Raw genomic sequence first — 22,174 nt, 5'->3', positions numbered from 1 at the left:
AAGACATTGTAATTTTGTTAGGGACAGCAAAGGACCTGGAAGAGCAGTTGAACAGAACGGTCAATGTCTTGAAAGGAGGATATAATATGAACACCAACAAAAGCAAAATGAGGATAATGGAATGTAGTTGAATTAAATCTGATGATCCTGAGGGAATTAGATAAGGAAATGAGACACTTAAAGTAGTAAATGAGTTTTGTTATTTGGGGAGCAAAATAACTGATGATGGTCTAAGTAGAGAGGATATAAAATGTAGACTACCTATGGCAAAGAAAGCATTTCTGAGGAAGAGAAATTTGTTAACATCAAATATAAATTTAAGTGTCAGAAAGTCTTTTCTGAAAGTATTCGTATGGAGTGCAGCCATGTATGGACGTGAAACATTGATGATAAGTAGTTTAGACATGAAGAGAGTAGAAGCTTCCGAATGTAGTGCTACAGAAGAATGCTGAAAATCAGATGGGTAGCTCATGTAACTAATGAGAAGGTACTGAATAGAATAGGGGAGAAGAGGAATTTGTGGCACAACTTGACTAGAAGAAAGGATCAATTGGTAGGACACACACTGAGACATCAAAGGATCACCAGTTTAGTACTGGAGGGTAGCGTGGATGGTAAAAATCATACAGGGAGCCCAAGAGATGAATACACTAAGCAGACTCAGAAGAACGCAGGTTGCAATAGTTACTTGGAGATGAAGAAGCTTGCACAGTATAAAGTAGCATGGAGAGCAGTATCAAACAAGTCTCTGGATCAGAACTGTAGATTGCATGGATCTTTTCACTGACATAATATGGCTTGAAATATAATCTCAATATAGTCCTAAAGGTACCGCTGCAAACTGCAGATTGGAATTATGATACCTCTTCCTTTGCAACTACCATGCCTGCTTGAAGTTCCAAGATTAGCTTGCCTTCTTTCAGAATTGTATAGTTACAGTGAAATCCCTCCATGAACCATGAATCTTGCCATATAGTGTGGCTTATGTGCCTCAATGACACAGATAGTCATAGCATAGGTGCAAACACACTGCAGGGGTATCTCTAGAGATCAGACTAACATCCAATCCCTGTAGAGGGGCAACTGCCTTTTCATTAGTTGCAACAGCAAGTCTGGATGTTTGGCTGATCAGACCTAGTCACATCAACAAATGTGGCACTGATACTTTGATACTGCAAACAGATGAAAACAAGGGAACCAACAGCTGTTAGATTTCTTGAGAACATACCGCTCTAATTTCTAGTTTAATGATGATGACATCCTTTTGGGTAAAATATTCCAAAGATAAAATAGCACACCATTCAGATTTCCAGGTAGGGACAACCCAAGAGGAATAGTAAGGTAGGGGTGGCGGACAGTGCAGTGCAGTGCTGCTAGGGCAGCAATGTGCAGTCAGGAGGTTAGACGGAAGACAGGGGAGAGATCGAGAGGGGGTAGTGGAAAAGGAGAGAAGTAAAAAGACTGGGTGCAATCGTGGAATGAGGACTGTATAGCGCTGCAATGGGAACAGGGAGGCTGGATGGGTGAGGAAAATGACTAGCAAAGGTTGAGACCAGGAGGGTTACGGGAATGTAGGATATATTGCAGGGAAAGTTCCCACCTGTGCAATTCAGAAAAGCTGGTGTTGGTGGGAAGGATCCATATGGCACAGGCTGTGAAGGAGTCATTGAAATGAAGGATGTCATGTTTGGCAGCGTGCTCAGAACCAGGTGATCCACTTGTTTCTTGGCCACAGTTTGTAGGTTGCCATTCATGCGGACAGACAGCTTGTTGTTTGTCATGCTCACATAGAATGCAGCACAGTCATTGCAGCTTAGCTTGCGGATTACATGACTGGTTTCACAGGTAGCCCTGCCTTTGATGGGATAGGTGATGTTCGTGATTGGATTGGAGTCTGTGGTGGTGGGAGGCTCTATGGGACAGGACTTATGTCTAGGTCTACTAGAGGCATATGAACCATGAGGTAAGGGGTTGGGAGCAAGGGTAGTGTAGGAATGTATGAGTATATTGTGCAAGATTGGCTGACAGTGGAGTACGACTGTGGGAGGGGTGAGAATGATAGTGGGCAGGACATTTCTCATTTCAAGGGACGATGAGAGGTAGTCGAAACCTTTGCGGAAAACGTAATTGAGTTGCTCCAGTCCTGGGTGGTACTGAGTTATGAGAGGAAAGCTCCTCTGTGGCCGGACGGTGGGACTTTGGCAGATGGTGGGAGACTGGAAAGATAAGGCACAGGAAATTTGTGTTTGTACAAGGTTGGGGGGATAATTACAGTCTGTGAAGGCTTCAGCGAGACCCTCGGTATATTTCGAGAGAGACTGCTCATCACTGCAGATGCGACAACCACAGGTGGCTAGTATGTATGGGAGGGACATTTTGGTATGTAACAGGTGGCAGCTGTCAAAGTGGAAGTATTGCTGATGGTAAGTAGGTTTGATATGGAAGGAGGTACTGATGTAGCCATCTTTGAGGTGGAGGTCAACATCTATGACGGTGGCTTGTTGGGTTGAGCAGCGCTAGGTGAAGAAATGAGGGAGAAGTAGTTGACATTCTGGAGGAATCTGGATAGTGTCCTCACCCTTGATCCAGATCACAAAGATGTCATCAATGAATTTTAAGCAGGTGAGGGTTTTAGGATTCTGGGTGTATAGGAAGGATTCCTCTAGATGGCCCATGAATAGGTTGGTGTGGATGCTGCCATGTGGGTGCCCATAGCCGTACCCTGAATTTGTTTGTAGGTAATGCCTTCAAAGGAGAAGTAATTGTGGGTGGTGATATAGTTGGTCATGGCAACCAGGAAGGAGGTTTTGGTTTAGAATCCATTGGGTGTTGGGAAAGATGGTAGGGCCATGGGCATTAGGCATGTTATTGTAAAGGGAGATGGCATTGATAGCGATGAGCAGGGCTCCGTGTAGTAAAGGGACAGGAACTGTGGAGAATCAGTGGAGGAAATGATTGATATCTTTTACATAGGAGGGTAGGTTCCAGGTAATAGGCTGAAGGTGTTCATCTAAGAGAGCAGAAATTCTCTCAGTGGGGCCATAGTAACCGGCCACAATGGGGCATCTTGGGTGGTTGGGTATATGAACTTTAGGAAGCATGCAAGAGATAGGAGTGCAGGGAGTGGCAGGGGTGAGCAAAGAGATGGACTCTGGGGAGAGGTTCTGGGATGAGCCTAAGGATTTGAGGAGTGACTGGAGAACCAAACTAACCTTACATCCAAAGAAAGCATTGCAGTCCTGATCCTGACCTTATAATCCTACCTGCTGACAAAGGCTCCACCACTGTTGTTTTGTACCACAAGGATTACCTGGCAGAAGGACTCTGCCAGCCATCAGATACATCCACGTACAAACCTTGAAACAGTGACCCCACTCCAGATATCCGGCAGTGGTTCAGATTCATTTACGACATCTTTGCGATCTGGATCGAGGGTGAGGACACCCTTTCCACATTCCTCCAGAGCCTCAACTACATCTCCCCCATTTGCTTCAGCTGGTGTTTCTCAACTCAACAAGCCACCTTCCTAGATGCTTACCTCCACCTCAAAGATGGCTACATCAGTGCCTCCATCCATATCAGACCTATTAACCATCAGCAATACCGCCACTCTGACAGCTGCCACCTGTTCCATACCAAAAAGTCCCTTCCACACAGCCTAGCCACCCCTGGTTGTCGCATCTGCAGTGATGACTGATCTCTCTCAAAATATACCGAGGGTCTCACTGAAGCCTTCACAGGCTGTAATTATCCTCCCAACCTTGTACAAAAACAAATCTCCCGTGCTTCATTTTTCCAGCCTCTCACCACCTCTCCAAGTCCCCTCATCTGGCCACAGAGGAGTGTTGCCCCTCACAACTCAGTACCACCAAGGACGGGAGCAACTCAATTACATTCTCTGCCAGGGTTTCAACTACTTCTCATCATGCCCTGAAATGAGAAACGTCCTGCCCACTAATGTTCCCACCCCTCCCACAGTGGCATACCACCATCCACTGAACCTACACAATGTACTCGTGCATCCCTAAACAACCCTTGCTCCCAATCCCTTACCTCATGGCTCATACCCCTCTAATAGACCTAGATGCAAGTCCTGTCCCGTACATCCTCCCATACATACTCCGGTCCGATCACAAACATGACCTATACCATCAAAGGCAGGGCTACCTGTGAAACCAGTCATATGATCTACAAGCTAAGCTGCAACCACTGTGCTGCATTCTATGCGAGCATGACAACTAACAAGATGTCTGTCCACATGAATGGCCACCAACATACTGTGACCAAGAAAAAAGTGGATCTCCTGGTTGCCAAGCACGCTGCCAAACATGATATCCTTCATTTCAATGACTGCTTCACAGAATATGCCATACGGATTCTTTCCACCAACACCAGCTTTTCTGAATTGCATAGGTGGGAACTTTCCCTGCAATATATCCTACATTCCCGTAACCCTCCTGGCCTCAACCTTCACAAGTCATTGTCCTCACCCATCCAGCTTCCACTACCGCATCTCCCCACATTACCCCTGTACTCCGTCTAACCTCCTGTCTGCACACAGCTGCCCTACCCTCTCCACTACATCCCTGCGTGCTCCCTAGCAGCACTGCACTGTCCATCACTCCTACCCTACTATCCCTCTTCCTCCCCACCCCAGCCTCCTCCTTACCCCTACCCAGCCACCACTTCCATCATGCACTAGTGTTGCTGCTCACAGTGTGGCTACAGTTGCCTTAGACTGCTGTCATGTGTGTGTGAGTTGTGTTTGCATGTGTGTGTGTGTGTGTGTGTGTGTGTGTGTGTGTGTGTGTGTGTGTGTGTCTCTGTCTGTTATTTTTGACAAAGGCCTTATGGGCCGAAAGCTTTATTTGGAACAGTTTTTCTGTTGTGCCTATCTGCGACTCATCATTTCTACTATATGGTGAGAAGCAACTTTCCTTTTCATAATATTGTTATAAACCTAACAAGGACATGCACGAAATTATGTCAGTGCGATCACATATTGGCTCAGCCAATTGTGACATTAGCTGTTATGTTCACTAATATTTCCTTCTAAATAACTCTCAAAATTGACAACAGAAGGCAGCACCTGTCAAGGGACAGACAGTGAGACATCCACACATTTTTCTTATATGGAATGAGTCCAGTTTCCAAACAATATGCGGCTCATGCTTTGAGAAAATTGCGCTCTGAGATATACACGGGTGTGGTCTTTTGAACACAGCTACGTGGCCCGAGCTATGCTTTGGCTTGGTCTACAATGTGTTAGGCAATTTAGGATAACCAATGACAACAAATGTAGTTGGTTGGATGAAGCTCTGAACCACTGCTGTCCTGAATGTGAGTCCAGTGCATTATTGCTGTGCTGCCTCCTCAGCAGTGGTCCTTACATAAAGATGAGACCTATATTTAATGAGCTTACAACAAGACCTCCTTATGTGCTTCACCTCGTCAATAGTTCCTAAGTACTCCAATTCCTAATAAAGTAGTCATTAAACTTGATGTACACATTCCGTATGAAACTTACACATATGCATTGATTTACTTCAATCTAAATATAAAGTTCAGAATTTTGAATACAGGAAACTTTTCATGAAGAGAAGTCTGACAATACCAGCCACCATGCTTTGTGGCTTGTTGTTTAGCTCCTACTGTAAATCAACTTTATACTGCCCAGTGCTCTGGGAAGAATTCTTTAATATGTGCACCCAATCATATTTTAGAAAATGAATTAAATATAATTTGATCACATTTTTTTATGTAACTACATTTCTACTCTGCATGGTGGTTAGAGAAGCAACTTAAAGAACAACACTGAAACAAACACAACAATTTGTTCTGCTATTTTTGTTGTCTTATATGACTATATTATACAGCGACACTATTATGAAAAGGATACGAGGGTTGTTTTTTAAGTAAGGGCCGTTTGCGCGTATAGTCCCGTAGTTCGCGCGGACGCCACAACAAGCCACCGCGCCACTTGCCGGCATCCTTCCCGTTCACACTGATGCAAGTTGCAGCTCTGTAGCTGATGTGTTCACATCACTGTGCTACTTTATAATGTTCACGATTATTGAATCGTGTGAGATACGGTCAGTGATACGTATTTTGACCGCGAGAAGCCTATCAGCTGCAGAAATTCATCGTCAGTTAACAGAAGTTTATGCTTGAATGCAATGAGTGAAGGTAAAGTGCATCAATGGGTTAGAGAGTTTAAAAATGGCCATCAAAACGTCCATGACAAAGAACGCTCAGGCCGGCCCTCTTTGATCACTGATGATTTGGTGGCTGCAGTGGAAACAAAGATTCGTGAGGACAGAAGATTCACAATTTCCACTCTTTCTTTGGAATTTCCACAAGTTTGAAGATCGGTTTTGTACAAAATTGTGTCTGAAAACCTAAACTTTAAGAAACTGTGTTCTCAGTGGGTACCCAGACTCCTCACAGAGGACCACAAAGTGAAGAGATTTGCCACTTCATTGGACTTTTTGATTCGTTACGAGGAAGAAGGGGATGATAAGTTGAGTCAAATTGTCACTGGAGATGAAACATGGGTATCCCATATCACTCCCGAAAGCAAGCGACAATTGATGGAATGGCGACACACAACCTCACCCATCAAGGTCAAAGCCAAACAGACGCTGTCAAAGCGCAAGATTATGGCAACTGTGTTCTGGGACCGGCTCGGTGTTTTGCTAGTGGACTTTATGCCACGAGGAACGACAATCAACTCAGATGCCTACTGTGCAACTCTAAAGAAGCTCCGCAGAGCAATTCAAAACAAAAGGCGTGGCATGCTGACAAAATGAGTTTTGCTCCTGCATGATAACTCTAGGCCTCACACCTCTCAAAAGACTCGGGATTTGATTGATTCTTTTGGCTGGGAAGTTTGCACCATACAGCCCCGATCTTGCTCCTAGCGATTTTCACCTTTTCCAGTACCTGGAACACTATCTTGGTGGGCAGCGCTTCAATGAAGACCATGAAGTGAAAGCGGTCATGAACTCTTGGCTGTCGGAGCAGGCGGCCGAATTCTTTGAAGAGGGAATTAAAAACTTAGTTGTACGGTATGACAAGTGCTTAAATAAACAAGGCAACTATGTAGAAAAATAGGTAAAAGTGTGTAGAATCAGAAAATAAAAGTTTTTTTACAAAAGTATTTGTATCTTTTTTAAAAAATAAAAACGGCCCTTACTTAAAAAACAACCCTCATAGATTGCTACTCACCATACACAGGAGATGTCGAGTCACAGGCAGGCGCACAAAAAAGACGGCTAAACATGTGAGCTTTCAGCCAAAAGGCCTTCTTGTGATGCAGACAATAGAAACACATTTACACAAGCACAACTTAAACACTTGTGTGAATGTGTGTGTGCGTTGTGTACTTTAGAAGAATGCCTTCTGGCATAACTAATGACAGTTTACACTATTTCCCCTTCTGAGCTTTCTACTTTCAAACAGTGTAAATTCTCTGAATTTTATCCTCCAAATTTTTCAATGTAACAGTTTTCTCAATACTTTTCAAAGAACATATTTAAAGAAAATCATGAAGTGACAGAACTAACATGCACTTACTTAGCGTATGCTTTTTCCATAAGTGGAATCCAGAATTCATTCTCCTTTGTTGAATGAGTGAACAATAAAGTACCATTCACAGTTGGAAGAAGATCATCTACAACAACATCTACCCATTCACCAAACCTCCAAAACTGAAAGTGAAATATTCCTGCATATTCATCTGTTTTGTTTGGGTTCCATTCTTGTTTTGAGTAATCTGGAACAACCTAAGAGAACAATGATGTTAGATAAAGTGCTTCAGTTATTTTAGATTGTAATCTGGTACCTCTACAGAACAAACATATTAACTGAAGTACAAACCATGTAACAATTTAGCAGGAAATGGCTTCTAAATGATATTGGTGTACAGGTTGGCATTCTCCTATCCAGTCTGTTAGTTACAAAGATCAAGAAGAAAGCTTTGAATGGGATTATCACAATCAAAAGAAGACAATTCACTATTCACATGGCTGACAAAATACTTCAGCAATGCACCATCAAGCTACTACCATCATATTCTTCGCTGCAACTATCGTAGATATCACTGGTGACATATGTTTGTAATAGCCTGCTGCTGCTTGCTCCATTCTCCCATACTGATTGGCTACTTTGGAGATGAAAGATGCCCAATTAGCCTTGATAATGTGATCTTGCTTCATCCACAACTTGCTTTTGTACAAGCACCATCTAGTCCTCTTACTTGAAGGCAACTGCCACAAATGAAAGTGGAGGAGAGGAGGTTTAAGGTTTAACAACTCCTTGACATCAAGATCATAAGAGAATAAGCACACGTCCAGAATGGCCAATGATCACAACAAAACAGAGAATGGCTTTGTTTAATTAACCGTACTGGATTCATGTCAATTGATTTAATCAGTTGCAGTTATTGACTGGTGCCTTTTGGTATGCACACCAATTCTGTGTACCTCCTCTACACTTCATCACGATGTTAGTAGTTTGAAAATGGTCACATTTGACTGAAACCAGTTACCAGGGTAAATAAATATTAGTTGTGATCTAGACTGAGTGTTTTTATTACATTACTTACAAAGACTGCAGTCATTCCAATATGACTGACTTCATGAAAAATATTGAAGGGAATGTTCGATGGTAGCAGAGCTTCTTAAGGTAGTCTTGGTAGTACATTTATAGTGTGTGTCAGAACAGTCTTTAGAATCTATAGATTCCTAAGATGAAAATGTAGTGCATGCTACACCTGAATTTTTTATAGCATTTTTTGAAATACAAGGCTTAATGCACCATTTATGTTTTATTATTCAATTGTATAAAATTTTACTACACAATACATGATTTAATGTACTGATGAGTTTGAAAAATGACAAGAATTGAAATAATTCACAAATTCAGCATGAGTTATTAGCTTTGCTGTGAACATTTATATTTAAAAAAGTGTATGATTTGTGATTTATGATTTATGCAAATGCCATTATTTTGATTTAAAAACAGGAGGAAGAGGATACTGTAACTATTAGCAAACATGTTTGGTAGGCAAGTGCAATATATGAAATTAAATTTAGCAATCAACTAAATTTTACTTACATTTAGTTTGTACATAATATTCCCCCCTCCCCATACAGCGTTAAAATGAAAGACAACACCAGTGTTAAAATGAAAGTTTTATATAATCATACTGGATAATGGATTTGCATCTACCATTAATATTAATTAAAGCTACAAATTGATGATTTAGTTACTTTTAGTACCAAGTGCAGTCCAAGTGTAAGCCTGTTTTCTAATGTGGACATTCAAAGCATGTTTCTGATCAACTTCAAATTTGAAAATGATCTTTCTCCATGGCTACTTCTGACTATAAGTGATAAGTACTTTCTGAGAATGACCTTGACATTAGGAAAACAATCTCTGACCTTTTCTGATCACTACTTTTTTTAATGGAGGATATAATACATCCACTTTTCCTGAGCAATTATTTTTTTCATTTTCCACATTATTATTTTGACATTCATGATAAAAACTCTATGTTAAATGGTTAATATCCTATCCAATTATTTAACAAGGGCACAACACAACAATCAGATTTTTGTAATTTCTTGTATTTATGGTACCTATGTGAAGTTTAGGGCTCAAATATCAATCTGCCAAAGCACATGATGCAATTCTAAAAAATTCTCCAGGAGGTCGACTTTTGAAGTTTTCTGGATGTATTTAACTAACTAAAATTAGGAGATATTTATGGTGGGACATATGCCTATGTGAAAGAATGCTTGCCTGCCATGTGGGCAGCCAAGGTTTAATTTCCAGCTGAGGCAGAATTTTTAAACAACGGTGCATCTTCTACGAGCATTTCCATGAAGCACAAAATACACACAAATCAATGAAAATAATCAATTTTTGAAAATATAATGTAAATGGATAGATAAAAAATCTACTCACCAAGTGGTGGCAAGAGAACACACATACAAAAAGTCATATACCACAAGTTATGCAAACACTGTTTGCCCTTTTACATCGGGATGACCACTACCAAGTTATCAGTTACGATGAATTGGCATAGGCATAGACTTAATACTGGCAACACATACTACCCTGTTGTGGGCATGCTCCACAACATGACAGTTATGACCTTAGTGACACTTTCACCACACATGCCATCTTGATTCTTCTCCCACAGTCACCAGTTTCTCAGAACTCCGCAGGTGGGAACTGGCGCTACAAGATGTCCTCAATTCTCACCACCCACCTGGCATTAATTTACATTAAATTCTTCAGTCTAAGCATTTCTTCGCAGTAACTGTTCCTTTCTTCACTCCTTTTTAGTTTTCTACATCTTTCATTTTCTGACCTGTCTAATTTTCACCCCCATCCCCTGTCTATTTTTTGCGCCCCCCCCCCCCTCCCCCCAGCACAATAAACTTAGCCTTTCACTCTTATTAACTTGCACATGATGTTTTGGCAGAAATCTCTTTCTTGCATATTACCCTACCTTCCACCTTAAGATTTCAGGTTTTTAGATCTCGTGTGGTGCAGTCCCCAACAATCAGTCTTTCCTTCTCATTGCGTCCGGTAAGTCTCCCCTGCCCTGGGGTTCTGCATGACTTTTCTGAACTCCACCCCTTTTCCTAAACCTCACCAGTCCTTTTCCTTCACCCATCTTCCTTCCCCTTCAACCCTTTTGCTGCTTTGCTAGAAGAAGGAGCTACTGGCTCCAAAAGCATGAAAACTTTAATACCTTTTATGTGTGTGTTCTCCTGCCGTCGATTGGTGAGTGGATTATTTATCCATACACTTATGAAATACATACAGATGAAAAAGAAATCAGTAGCACTTAACATAGGTAATTGCTGGTTTGACTCTCGTTTAAGTCTTTTCTTTTTTTTTCCTTTTTTCTTCTTCTATTAAAATACTTCCATTATTTAAATATAAAATTCATCACATATTTTCTGATGATTAACATACATCTAATTATCATTTTTATGAAAACTGAACGTGAACTGAGTGGACACATGATACAAATGTAGCATTTATATGGTGTGCTTGATGACATGAAAATTATTGTACCCTTTGTTTTTATGACATTTATCACTCTGGCTCATGTGAGACTGCATCTGTGGTATAATTTAATGGGCACAGTCCAAATAAACAGTACTTGATTTTTCATTTTTGCCCAAAAATTAATTTGTAATTTTCTTAAAATTAAATAATTGTTATTAACTATTTCTTTTACAAAAGACTGCAAATTAAGAATTTATATTTACAACTAAGACTGGAATTTTGAGTGTGGAATGTAACTACAAATAAGAAGACATGTTGTTGTTGTTGTGGTCTTCAGTCCTGAGACTGGTTTGATGCAGCTCTCCATGCTACTCTATCCTGTGCAAGCTAATCATACAGTAAAGCTGCATGCCCTCGGGAAAAATTACGGCTGTAGTTTCCCCTTGCTTTCAGCCGTTCGCAGTACCAGCACAGCAAGGCCGTTTTGGTTATTGTTACAAGGCCAGATCAGTCAATCATCCAGACTGTTGCCCTTGCAACTACTGAAAAGGCTGCTGCCCCTCTTCAGGAACCACACGTTTGTCTGGCCTCTCAACAGATACCCCTCTGTTGTGGTTGCACCTACGGTACGGCTATCTGTATCGCTGAGGCACGCAAGCCTCCCCACCAATGGCAAGGTCCATGGTTCATGGGGGGGAAGAAGACATGCATTTATAAAAAATTATAATTAGGTGTGTGTTAATGAGTACATACTTGATGAACTTTACATTCAAAAAATGTAGTATTCAAACTGAATGGAGAAAAACGAAAGAAATAATGACAGTAATTGGACTTGACTGAGTGATTACCAGTCTCGAGCACTACAGATTTTTTTTTCCATTCTTATGTATTCTATGCTTCATGGAAATGCTCATAGAACATGCACCTTAGTTTAAACATTCTGTCTCAGCTGGAAATTGAACCAGGGCTGCCAACATCTCAAGCAAGCATTCTACTATACAGACAGGTGGCCCACCATAAAAATTTCCTAATTTTAGTGAATCAAAGCTACTCGTAAAACTTAAAAGGCAATTTTCTCACGAAGTTTTGATAGCTGAATCAAAATGCTTCATAATACCGATATTTGAGCTATGAACTTCACATACCATAAATATTAAAAAAATAACTGATTACTGTGTAGTCGCCTGGTAAGTGATTATTATAATGTTTCATCGAAGTTTTGAGCTGCTGCGATTTTCTCTTCGTGGTAAGAGTATACATGTTGAGAAACACAAAATAGGCAACAACTACTTTGCTTGTGAAACAACTACTTTGTTTGTGCAACAACTACAACTACTCTGTTTGTGAAACAACTACTTTGCTTGCCTCAGATCACTTCAGTATATTTCATTTTCATACTCAGTGCAGTCAGCTATCTCAGTAGCTCTCACCTCACAGTCTTCAAGACTATCCCTTTTCATTTCTATCAAGCCTGTTAGGGATGTTAATGTTCATGAGATTAGATTCACACCCAATCTAGGATTCTGGAGTTTTTCTAGTTTTGTTTACATCTCCCAAGATATCAGGCCAAAATTCTGTGTACAATCAATTTCTGTCATTGACTTAAAACAATAAAACATTATTTTCCCTCACTCTTCTTTGTACTCTAAAGTTTCTAAAAGTGCATTATTTATTTCTTTATAGCCTCACAAGAGAGCTTTTGTAGAGCCAGCAAGGCTAGGAAAATGAATTACTGTTATTCTTTGTGGCACAGAAATTGGTTTGTCAGTTGGTGCTTTTTTCAAGCAATAACTGTTAGTTAACAAATCACCAAATTTTTGCATTCAAGTCAATAACACACACTCCTGATTGAACAAGGCAGTTGGGAAAATCATGTAAACTCACAAAGAAAATAGATTTAAAATGTAGACTGTTTTGAAACTCCACATGAGAGTGCAATAGAGACAAAGTATTGTTTGGTGTAACTTTGGATTTATTCCTTTTCCTTATTTAAGTGAAGACGAAGATGTTTAACATTTCACATCTAATTTTATCATGCATTCAGTTTAATTAACAAAAAATGGGCAAATCACTTTCACCTGGAACAAATTTGACTGAATCAATCATTTCATTAACATAAATATCATATGTTTCCTGTAACACACATGAAATTAATATTTTAGGATAAAACAGAGGAAATACTCTGCGAGAAGTAGTTAAAATCAACTTACGTTTTTGTAATGTTCTTGTGAATACAAAATGTACACCAGTATTCCCCCTCCCACACCCTTCACCAAATTTTAATTCATTAATTCCTTGCTTAATGTAAATTAAGATTTTTAATAAAAAAAAAGGATAACAGATCTGAGGTGGCAGTTTGGACTTCCAACCCAAATGTTCTGAACCCAGTTTTTATCCCAGCCACTGCTTAAATTTTTGTATAAAATTTATCAGAAATGGTGGCCAAACACACTTGATACAAGGGGTCACTCCCATCCTGGCAACAGCGTTGCCAAGAAAGGTGAAAGAGTGGGGAAAGATTCAGAGTACCCTGTTGCCCTTATGGTGGGAAACTTCCTCTAAAGGTGGAATAATCAGCAACAATCAATAGTATGAGGATGCAGAAGGTAATGGAAACCACTGCATTAAAGTCACATAATATGTGACTGAAGAAGTGTCATAATAATCTTTATCGGCAAAAAATTTGGATTAGTCTCCTATTCAGATCTTTTGTAGGTGAATGTGAAAGGAAACTTGACTGCTGCAACAAAAATAGCAGGACAGCACCATGAGTAGCAGATACACAAGCTTTCAGGAGCCAAGGTAACAAGAGTCAAAACTATGTGAGCATTGCAAGAAAACAACCACAGTGTGTTGTCAAGGCTAACTCAGGAAGCTGTGCAGTTACCAGTGGCGTTCAACTCTCGGACAGGAGGCAGCCTCATCGCCCCAAGCAGGTGCAACAAACATAGGCATATATACTTCTGTGCTGTCATATGATTGCAAATAGCCCGCAACAGGTGCTTTCACCGGTACGATACAAAAGATGTCGCACAGTTAGTGTCCAGTACTTGGTCTGCTCATCAGTCTAGGAATGCCCCCAAACAGAGACTACCTCAAGCATCAGTTATCCATGTCTAGGCTACGATGCAAGTTGGTCATGGCCTGTCACTGTGTTGTGTTGTTGGACAGCCACCCATAACTGTGTTTCCTTCTGGACACAGACGTTTTATCAGTTAGAGTCAGTGGATTTGTCAGCTATCGCAAACAGTTACTTTCCTTGATTAAACTTTTTAAGTGCTCACACAGAGCTGAATTGGTTGTGACTTTTCTTGTTTATAACTGAAGTGCTTCGTATCTGATAAATATTATTTTATGTGGTTACTAAACAAATGTTTTGTTCTTCTTGTCTATTAAAGAGGTAGTGCTTGTGTACCACGCTCCGTGTGGGCCACTTCAGTGACCATGAGAAAAAGACTGAAATGCCTGCAAATCAGTAACATTCTATGAGTCAGAGCATGGAACCTCAAAAGTGGCAGGTAAGGTAGAAAGTCTGAAAAACAAAATGCAAAGGCTCAATGTAGGTTTAGTAGGACTCATTGAAGTGAAAAAGAAAGAAGTTAATGCTTTCTGATCAGATGACTATAGAGAAATATCAGTAGCAGTAGAAAATGTTATAATGGGAGCAGGATAAATTATTAATAGGAAAGTATAGCAAAGAGTGTGTTACTGTGCACAGTTCAGTGATAGGATTATTCTCATCAGAATCAATAGCACACCAATGCGGCCATGAATAGTTCAGGTACATATGTTGTTACTGTAAGCAGAAGATAAAGAAGCAGAGAGGGCATATGAGGATAGTGGATGGGTAACTCAGTATAAAAAGTGAGATGAAGATCTAATAATCATGAGGGATTGGAATGCTGTAGTAGTGGAAGGAACAGAAGACAACTATGCAAGAATATGGACTCTGTAGTACCTGTATCAATGAGAGAAAAGAAAGAGTCTGAGTTTTGAAACAAATTTCAGCTAATAAAGCTAACACACTGTTCAAGAATCATAAGATGAGGTGGTATTCTTGGAACAGGACTGGTGATACAAAATAAAGCAGCTGGATTACATCTTGGTGAGTTAGAGATTCCACAGTCAGATATTGCACTGTAAGGCATATCCTACAGTAGATATAAACTCAGATCACAATTTAATAATGTTGAAATGTAGCCAGAAGATCAAGAGAATCATTAAGAATGTTCAGTGTGATAAGAAGTGGACACAAATAATGATGAATAATGAGGTGCATTTGAAGTTTTCTGAATACCACAAAACACAGTTATGTTGACAAGGAAAGACATCATTAAAAAGTGCAGTCAGAAGATATATGCACAAAGAAGTAACTGTGAAGAAACCTTGGGTAACAGAAGAAATACTTAGACTGATTGACAACAGAAGGAAATACTAAAGTATTTGGAAAATGAAAGGAATACAGCAATAAATAGTGGCAGAAAAACTTGAAGAAATGAAAAGAGATTCAGCATATAGGAAAGTGCCACTATTATGAGTGCAAAAGTAATTCTTCTGTTAAATGCAGAGCAGTGGCCAAATAGGTGGAAAGAGCAATAGATATCAATTTGGGAGAAATAGGGGATCCAGTATCAGAGTCACACAGAGCTTTTATGACTTGGGGGGAAAAAACCATGGCAGAAGAAACAGATAATAAGCCTTTGGAACTTCTAAAATCATTGGGAGAATTGGCAACCAAATGACTGTTCAAGTTAGTGTGTAATATCCATGAGACTGAACTCGATCCATCGGACTTTGGGGATAGTATTATTCACTCAATTTCTAAAGTTGCAAGGGCAGATTAATGCAAGTCAGCTGAGCATCTCATGTATCCAAGTTTCTGACTATTGTAATATACATAAGAATCAAAAGGACAATTTAGAATTTGGTAGATGGCTATCAGTTTGGCTTTCGGAAAGATTACAGTAACAGAGAGGCACTAAATGTTCTGCTTGATTGTGGAACCAAACTTTTAAAAAAAACTGAGACACCTTCATTGGATTTACTGACTTGCAGAAAGTGAATAGGTATAAGTTATAGGGAAAAGCAAGTGATATACAATATGTGTAAGAACCTAGAGGGAAGAATAAGAATAGAACACTAAGAGAGAAGTGCAACAATTGATAAGAGTGGAAGACATGGATGCACTCTTTCTTTCCTGCTCTTCAACCTGCACATAAAAAAAGACAATAATGGAAATAAGAGAGTTTTGGGAGAGGGACTAAAATACAGGGTCAAAGAATATCAATGATAAGATTTATAGATAATATTGTTAACCTTATTTAAAGCGCGAAAGAATTATTGGACATCCCACCTCAGTTATAAAATTCACAAACATTTCAAAACCATTCAAACACTTTCACATGGGATAACACTAGACTTAGACAGATGGGGGTGCACTAATTCTGTCCCGGATAGAGGGGGCAGAGGGAGGGAGGGAGGTGGTGGTTGTTGTCGGCCAGAAGCACATCCAGCCACACATTGCCCCTAACATTGCCAAATCCAGATTGACATGCCAACCCTGCAAAGATGCAGGATTAAGCGGATAAGGTCAGAAAAAACGAAAATGACCCAACAGAGAGTCTACATACCAAGTTATGCCACCTGAGGACAGTTTTAACCAGAACAGTCACACAAAATATTTAATGTAATTTATTTTACACGGTGGAGCTGACCAAAAACAAAAGGAACTGAGAGAAGAGAAGACTCTGAAAGAAGTCTGTGATTCACGGACAGGGTGGGGGGGTTAGCTAATTAATAATATAGACCCAAAAATCAACAATTATCAGGCAAGTCCTCTGAACACGCATGTCATTGTCCTTCAGCTTAGACTCTTGCTTCCTCTACATGATTACAGGTTACTTGTCTACTCATGGACCAAGTGTTCAACACATTCCTTACAATTATGGTATGACATATCACATTTATTGCACACATGGTCTAGCATATATTATCCTATCAACATATAGTTCTTAATTGTTTACTATAAGCAGGCAAATGACACTGTAAACTGACAAGGCTTGTATAATACGCTGAAAAAATTAGCTTTTGCATAATACTTATGAGCCGATAATCAAGGATACTAAAATGAACATAAAGCTACATAAGAAAATAACAAATACATCTGATTTTAAACAGGGTGATAACCATGTCACAATAGTCTTTCACCTAACAATAAACAATGTAGTACAGAAACTAGAATTATGAAGATGAAATCCACTCACATGCCTACATATGCAGATGACATTGCAAGTGTGTCAGTAATTACTCTTGTTAACCAGCTTCTTATAATCTTTCAAGGAAATAGTATGTTGCTACCTCACAACACCCACGTAAGATGAAAACTAGTTCATGAAATGTATAAATACTGTTGATAAATGTCCACACGTCTAGTAACAATGACAACAGAAAAAAATTCGAAATAAGTCGAATAATCTAAGAAAACACTTGAAAATGAGACTCAAAAATACCAAAGTACCACATAAAACTACTCATAGGGCATTTCAGTCAAAGGAACAAGGAAAGGGCAGGAAAGTTTCCTGCACACAAACACACCAATAAGAATGGAGAAGGGCTCATCAGCTTCTGAAGACAATTCGACTTAAAACTAACGTCAACCTTTGTCAGAAAATTATCAAGGAGGAAGAAGAAATGGTCTTCTCATAATATACATTTTGGCTCATATCAACTGGATCAAATTATAGAAATGGTGAGAGAAACAGAACAGCCACCCGTAGGAAGAAAACACACAGTGGAACAAGAAATGTGATGAAGCAACTGAACGTGGATTAACAGCTTGGAAAAAATGGAACTCCCACAAACAGGAAAGAGACTGGAGCACATTCACTGAGATCATTTCTTTCTTGTAATAATTTTCAGTGTCATAAAATGGACACCAAAAATTACTAGAAGAAAGAAATGGAAATATGACAAAAATGATTGAGAAATTAGATACAACTTCAGACAGAACAGCATTAAGGACTTCTACAAAGTCTTCAAAAAAGACATAACACAGTACAAACCAATGAGTCTTCACTTCAAAGATTCCAGAAGCAAACTGATTACCAACGACAAAGCTAACTGTGAGCTACTAGCAAAATACTTCAAGGATCTTCTAAACTGTGAGGAACCAACACAACAATTAATTTTCAGACAGTCCCAAAAGAAACACCTACATTCAGAACCATCGTGACTGCATTAAGTTGAACAGTATACTGGACAGCAGAAAAAAAAAGAGCAGAGTCCCAGGGGAAGACAGGATATTAGCTGAGATGTGGTAACTAGGAGGGAAACAGGCAGCTGAAACCATTTATGAGGTTGTTACAGATAATGGACGATGAGTATGAGCTATAATCCATCCACTACATAAGAAGGGAAATGGGACACACACAATTACTGAGGTATATCTTTACTTCCAGTAACTTACAAAATTATATCATCCAAAGCACTACTGAATAAGACAAAGAAGAAAGCACAACTGGTAAGTTCCAAGTGGGGTTCAAGGAAAGTAGGTTGTGTCAAGAGCATTTCAAAACAATCCTCAGGATCCGGACAATACAGAATCTTAAGACAATTACCTTCAACAGCTTCAAAAAAGCCTATGATTCCATAGGCAGACAGACAGTGTTCCTAACATTAGAAGAAGCAGATATTGACAGAACCACAAGACAACTGTCCAAAATTAGAAAACATGATTAGCACATCTTCAGATTATCCGTAATAAGTAACAACGATCCAGTTTATTCATAATCCTATCTAGCATCAATGAATAGGGTAGCTAAGCTAAAGCAGAGGAGTACGTGATTCACTCGCCTTGAGCAGTGCAGACTGCATTAGTCATATTTAAAAGCCATCAATGGATTTTAAATATTCACAAAAACATTTGCAACAGAGATTGGTTTCAAATTTTTTAACATTGAACTACTGTTGCTGCATCAGACCAAAATGGAGGGGAGTGATGTGTATATCAGAGAATAATTAGTCTAACAGATACTCACAGACATAATTTCAAAATTTAAATTCCTAGAAGGAGTTTTTCAGTCCTTCAGAATTAACAAAGAATTTCTGCAGGGGAATTGACTCTCAACAATTTTCTTCAGTTTGGTATCATACAAGTCATGAGAGAGTGGGATACACAAGTACATGAGAAAAATATTGAAGGAATCCACCTGTGACACAGAATAGGAAGATTTAGCTGAAATTTCTTGCTTTTGATGATGGTATTGATATAATTTGTGAGAACAAAACAGAAGCAATGACAATGAAAGAAACACTTCACAAAATTGCACCTAAAATGAATTACAAAAATCAAAGAAAACACAAAGACAAATTTTTTAACCACCAAAGAGCCAAGATAACAACTGGACAAAGAGGAGAGATGAAGATTTATAAAAAAATAAAGAAACAATCACAGACACAAAAGGAAGAAGAAATTAAAGTTTTACACTCATACTCAGAATAAATGGCAAAAGGATAACCAAGAAAATTTGTCAGTTACATTTTGAAATTAAAAAGGTCCTCAGGATGGTTGGAAGAGACAAGAAGGAATTTGAGAAGACTTAACATCACAGTAGACACCATGCATTGGAGGAGGAAGGGGGGGGGGGAGGGGGGAGATAGCTCCTCCGGATCATCAACCACCTTGTTTTTCTTCCTTGGCAGATGCTGCTGCGAAGTGGGGAGGGGGAGGGTTGTAGTGGCACCACCTGCTGTCACTATGGAAACCAAGTAGCAGGCACAATATTACTGTTGACTGCTAGGGTGCCTGTACCCATGAGTGTGCTTATCATCGTGAGTGCCCTCTGATGAGATTACACCAGAATCAGGCATATAAGCCAGCCCATGGCCAGTTTCATTCACTTCTAATGCTATCTGTACAGTACATGGCACGTTTACTATCAGTTTGGCTACTGTGTCACATTTTGGAATTTACTTTGTAATAGTTGGAGCACTAATATGGCAATGAATGGGATTTGCTTTGAAATATGGACTTAAGATAGATTGCGATTCCAAGGAGCAGTCTATATATATGTCAACTTGTGATGAAATCAGCGTGAGTTCCCGCAAGTTTCATGTGTAATGTGATTTCTACAAAAGTATCAACAAAAGAATTCTGCTATTGAACATCAACAGCGTGGAGAATGGTTACCTGGAGTGATTAACTGCTGTACACATTAATACACACATATTCAAAGAGTACAGTGCATCAAAAATCACACAACAAAATGAGTCTACTTAACAACGATGTCTTGAGGAACATGCAAATAAAAGCAGCCATAGCTGTCCTGGTGCAATGTTAAGGTACAAAAATTACCATATGATACATAAATGGAAATTTAAAATCTTCATAACTTTCTTTTGTATCTCTTTTCAAAAAATTGCTTCTTGAGTACCACCCTCTTCTTTCCCATTTTTCCTATTCACAATACAAATATCTACTTTATATACCTACAATTAATGGAGAGCTCAAAAAATTGGGTGCCTCATCCCTACATGTACAGCAACATACCTTGTTACGTAACTCTCCGACTCCAGCTAAAACAGCACAAGCTGACACAAACCATCTGCTACTTAGTTGTCCTTTAAGCACATCTTCTGGCAGCACATTTTCACTGAACAGGCAAGGCTGATCACATAATTCCTAAAACAATAATAATAAAATAACTAGTTTAGAGAAAAAGCAAAATTTCAGATAATAAAATATTCAAATGGTTTTTTGAGCACTGAATTTACATCTAACTTCAGTTTATTTCCAACAATGGAAACCAGGTTAGATTATCAACAATATAAGGAAAAGGTAGAGAGTTACTCATTGTAAAGATGATACATTGAATACATACAGACATACTTTAATCATTGTTCCATAGATCATGAATACAACATTTCATATTGATGTGGAATGTGTTACTTTAACATAAGTTTTCTTTACACAAAATAATTAATTAATTAATTATTTGTTTAAATTTTTTTTACAGTTACTACTTCATATCTAAGAATTCATCATGCAGACAGGCACCACAAAAATACACTTACACACTAGCTATCGGCCAAATCCTTCTTCAGTAAAGAAAACACACACAGATTCATTCCCTCAAGCAAGCACATCTCATGCACTGATGTCCATTATCTTCAGCAGCTCGGACCAGAATGCATTCCAGGCTGAACTGCCAGAGATGGTGGTCATATGTGTGTGATGTGTGCTTTCTTGTGTGAATGAATGTGTGTGATTGTTTCCCTTTCTGAAGAAGGCTTTGGCTGAAAGCTAATTTGTTAGTGGTTTTTTGTTGTGCATGTTTGCGAGTGAACTTGTCATCTTTACAGTGAGACCAATATTAGTTTATTTCTACCACATATAGAGTTTCTAAAATGTGCTTTGTTAGGAGAAAAAAAAGCCACACTACTAATTTTTGAAATTTAGACTCATTATTCTCTGATGTACACATCACTCCCCTCCATTTTGGTCTGATGCAGCAACAGTGGTTCAATGTTCCAAAATTTGAAACCAATCTCTGTTGCAAATGGTTTTGTGAATATTTAAAATCACCCAATAAAATTTTTTTACCAGTAAATTGCCCACTGTGTGCCTTGGTCTCGTAGCATATTGATATTCCAGTAGCCCTAATATAATCAGTCCATCACTTTGATATCCTGATGAAAGCACATATCTTGCTCCTCATTGACATCGCCCAAATTCTCAGAGGAAAAAAAAAAAAAAAAAAAAAAAAAAAAAAAACCAAACCAAGATGACTGTTCAAAAAGGCAATTGTGAGGCTCATAACAGATGAGTAAACTACATTCTTTAACTTTTCCAACATGTAAGCTACAACATATACATAATGTGGACCCTTTATTTTATTTATTTGCATAAAAACTTAGTAACAACTTTCTTGAATGACCAGTAAACCACTGAGTCTTTAAAGAACTGAATTCATAAATATAAAACATCTTCAAATGTCTTATTACTTTACAAATGAGTTCAAATGTTAAATATCTGACATTGAGCATGTAAGTGAGAAAATGTTTAGGAATGGTTTGAAATTGTAAAGGAATGCATAAACTACAATTTCATATTGTATTGTACATGTAATGATATCGGTGTTGCTGTGCA

The 22,174-nt window shown here is 38.9% G+C and overlaps 1 protein-coding gene across 2 annotated transcripts in view; it reads right to left on the bottom strand.

The window, feature by feature from the left end:
* The window catches only part of LOC124776412 (calpain-5-like), a 300,262-nt gene that overhangs the window by 175,484 nt on the left and 102,604 nt on the right, over window positions 1-22,174 (bottom strand). For both annotated transcript variants that reach the window (XM_047251400.1, XM_047251399.1), the window contains exons 3-4: window positions 20,576-20,707; window positions 7,576-7,784 (exon numbers count right to left, since the gene is read on the bottom strand). In XM_047251400.1, the coding sequence (XP_047107356.1) occupies window positions 7,576-7,784; window positions 20,576-20,707 (341 nt within the window). The remainder of the gene's footprint in view (window positions 1-7,575; window positions 7,785-20,575; window positions 20,708-22,174) is intronic.

The sequence above is a fragment of the Schistocerca piceifrons genome, chromosome 2, assembly GCF_021461385.2.
Source record: "Schistocerca piceifrons isolate TAMUIC-IGC-003096 chromosome 2, iqSchPice1.1, whole genome shotgun sequence".
Classification (NCBI taxonomy): domain Eukaryota; kingdom Metazoa; phylum Arthropoda; class Insecta; order Orthoptera; family Acrididae; genus Schistocerca; species Schistocerca piceifrons.
This window is presented reverse-complemented; position numbering and strand designations above follow the sequence as displayed.